Source organism: Xyrauchen texanus, chromosome 12 (genome assembly GCF_025860055.1).
Source record: "Xyrauchen texanus isolate HMW12.3.18 chromosome 12, RBS_HiC_50CHRs, whole genome shotgun sequence".
In the NCBI taxonomy this organism is placed as follows: domain Eukaryota; kingdom Metazoa; phylum Chordata; class Actinopteri; order Cypriniformes; family Catostomidae; genus Xyrauchen; species Xyrauchen texanus.
In genome coordinates, this window is record NC_068287.1 from 25275510 (window position 1) to 25278174 (window position 2665).

Genomic DNA, 2665 nt, shown 5'->3' on the forward strand with positions numbered 1-2665 from the left:
GGGAGTGCTAATTTAATTCTATATAACACCTGTTCACTTTTGACATCCAATGAAATCACATTAAGGTGCAGAAATTGCATGTATATACTAGCAAACATCTTAACAATATGGTCGATGAGCATTTCTCTGTGGTGTTTTTAGTTGAAACTTTTTTGGATCTAAAATCCACAGTGCATGACCATTGTGAAGAATATGGTTACGGTTGATTGCAATTACAATGATTGATTTTTACATTTTCACCGACTACACCTTTCTTTGCACCTCTACCTCCACCTCCATCCAACTCCAACATTTAGCAATGTCCTTCTCAAAATGTCACAGTTAAGCTTGCAGCCTCCAGCAACAGCTGTCAAATGAAATTCCTACTAAAAGATACCACACTTAAATAGCACAAAACTCCTACCATACAAACATCCAACACTTACTACACCAATAACAATATATAGCTGGAATTCTAAGAGCACACACTGCGAGTCAGCTGATACAAGTCATTTTGATGAAGACTTAAAACAACAAAGGGCAATGAACTTCAGTCTTGTTCTATCGGGAAGGCACTCAGGCTTGAGTGATGTGTAAGATGCCATTTATTTGATAAATGTAAAACAGAAAGAAATGTCTCTCTCTTTGGTGTTGGCCCCGACCGGCGGTCCAAGGGAGTTGTACCCGGAACCGTCATGTCCTGCCGGAGATAGGAGGCAGGGGCGAGGTGCCTACCCCCCTGTGGGACAGGGCTCAACTGGTGGTGGTGGGGTGGTGGAGGTTGCCGTGTTAGCACACTGAAACAGCAATGTGATAGATTGTGAGGAGATTATAAAGCAATGGCTTACATGCGATTGGCTAGGAATTACCCAGCTAATGATGTGATGATGTACAGCTGCTAGTCTTCCCGCTAAAACTACGCCGCACTTCCATTTATGTGCATTTGTATGATATTATCATTCCAGAATCGGCATTCTGAGTGCACACTTGTGTTTCACTGAGTTATTCGATTTCAGTTATAATTTTACTGTTTAAGATATCCCAAAACCTGAGCCAGTGGCTACTCTTATTTTCCTCTTTGAGCATCTGAAAAGTTTAGGCCAAATCTTTGTCAGAAATGTCAGTCACAGAGGCCAAAGCAGAGTTAAAAGACCACCTTACCATAATTAGTAGTGACAGAAAACAAATTCAACTGTATATGTTAATTTTACTCCAACTATAGGATATGTGTTTGCATACCTCTATGCAAATGATTTTGTAGGGTGGGACAGTGTCACTCAAATTCCTAAAACACAGTGCTATAAATGGAATCTTCATTGAGTGTTTGTGCCCAGCTGCAGTGTACAATTGTAAATGTACTGTATTACTGTTCAGCTTCTTATTTTATTCATTTTTCAGTTTTGCAGTGGCCATGGAAATGCTACAGTATGGCGTTCTACTGATAATTATTTCATGTGAGAAACTCCCCTTTGTTCTGGAATATTACTGTCATCTTATTGTTCTAAATCATGTGACATTCATTTTCCATATTTTTCAGGTATCAGCGGTCAGTCATTGACGTCCTCTAATTCTGTAGTGAAAAAACCTGGAGAATCAGTCACTTTGTCCTGCACTGTGTCTGGATTCTCAATGGACAGCTACTGGATGCACTGGATCCGTCAGAAACCAGGGAGAGGACTGGAGTGGATTGGGTACATTGACGGTGGCACTAGTACTTATTTTGCACAGTCTCTACAAGGACAGTTCTCCATCACCAAAGACACCAGCACAAACAAGCTGTATTTAGAGGTGAAAAGCTTGAAAACGGAAGACACGGCTGTTTATTACTGTGCAAGAGACTCACAGTAAGACAAAAGACTACAAGTTTGCACAATAACTGTTCATGCAAGATATTTATGAGGGCCTCAGAGGAAATGAACAGCAAACTTCCCTTTTTTATGTTGTTTGAATAACTTACAAATTTCCTCACAAGGAACTTCCCAAGGTTGAGCTGGAAGTCTAAAGGACTTGGATTCAAACTCTGTAAGAGGTGATCCATGAGTCCCTTAAAACTTTTCCACCCAAAACACAAAACCTACTGTTCTGTACTCTAGTATTCTAAAATCACATTAGATCATACATTTTCTACCCTGCTTTTATGAAGAAAAAACCCATCTGTAATAGGAAGACTTTGATACACTGTATATCTCCTTTAAAAATATATGTTTTAAAGAGAATGAGTGCAGAATAGTGAATTGATCTTGATTTGGAAAAAATGCAAACTTATGGATTTGGATTGACTCCAAATGTAGCTTTAAAATAGGTTATTTAGAAAATCCAGTTCATACACTTTATTGATAATCATTACTGAATTTCTATTGAATTATTTTCAAACATGGAAATGAATATTGTACCAATGCTGGGTTTTAGCTTTATGTTTGCTTTGAATGCAAGAAGGGATCTTGAAAATCTGTTGACAATCAACCACGCTGTGGCTCAATTCTCGAATGAGAATCATTTTTTGAGGCAAATCTCAAAAATGTGTTTCTTGTTTACAACAGATATGAATTTCTTATTCATTTAAGCACATTTTCACATGTTTTGTCACATTTGTGCAAAAATTTAAGTACAATTGTCTACAATTTGCACAATAACTAAATGCACATGGATAGCTAATCAAAACTGATGAGTTGATTCTCAGTGAAAT

The 2665-nt window shown here is 38.0% G+C and overlaps 1 gene segment (V, D, J or C); it reads left to right on the forward strand.

Moving 5' to 3' along the window:
* The first annotated feature begins 1331 nt into the window (after positions 1–1331).
* LOC127652320 (immunoglobulin heavy variable 3-43-like) lies at positions 1332–1827 on the forward strand. The segment is given in 2 exon segments: positions 1332–1433; positions 1517–1827. Coding segments are annotated over 2 exon segments (354 nt in total).
* Positions 1828–2665: the final 838 nt, after the last annotated feature.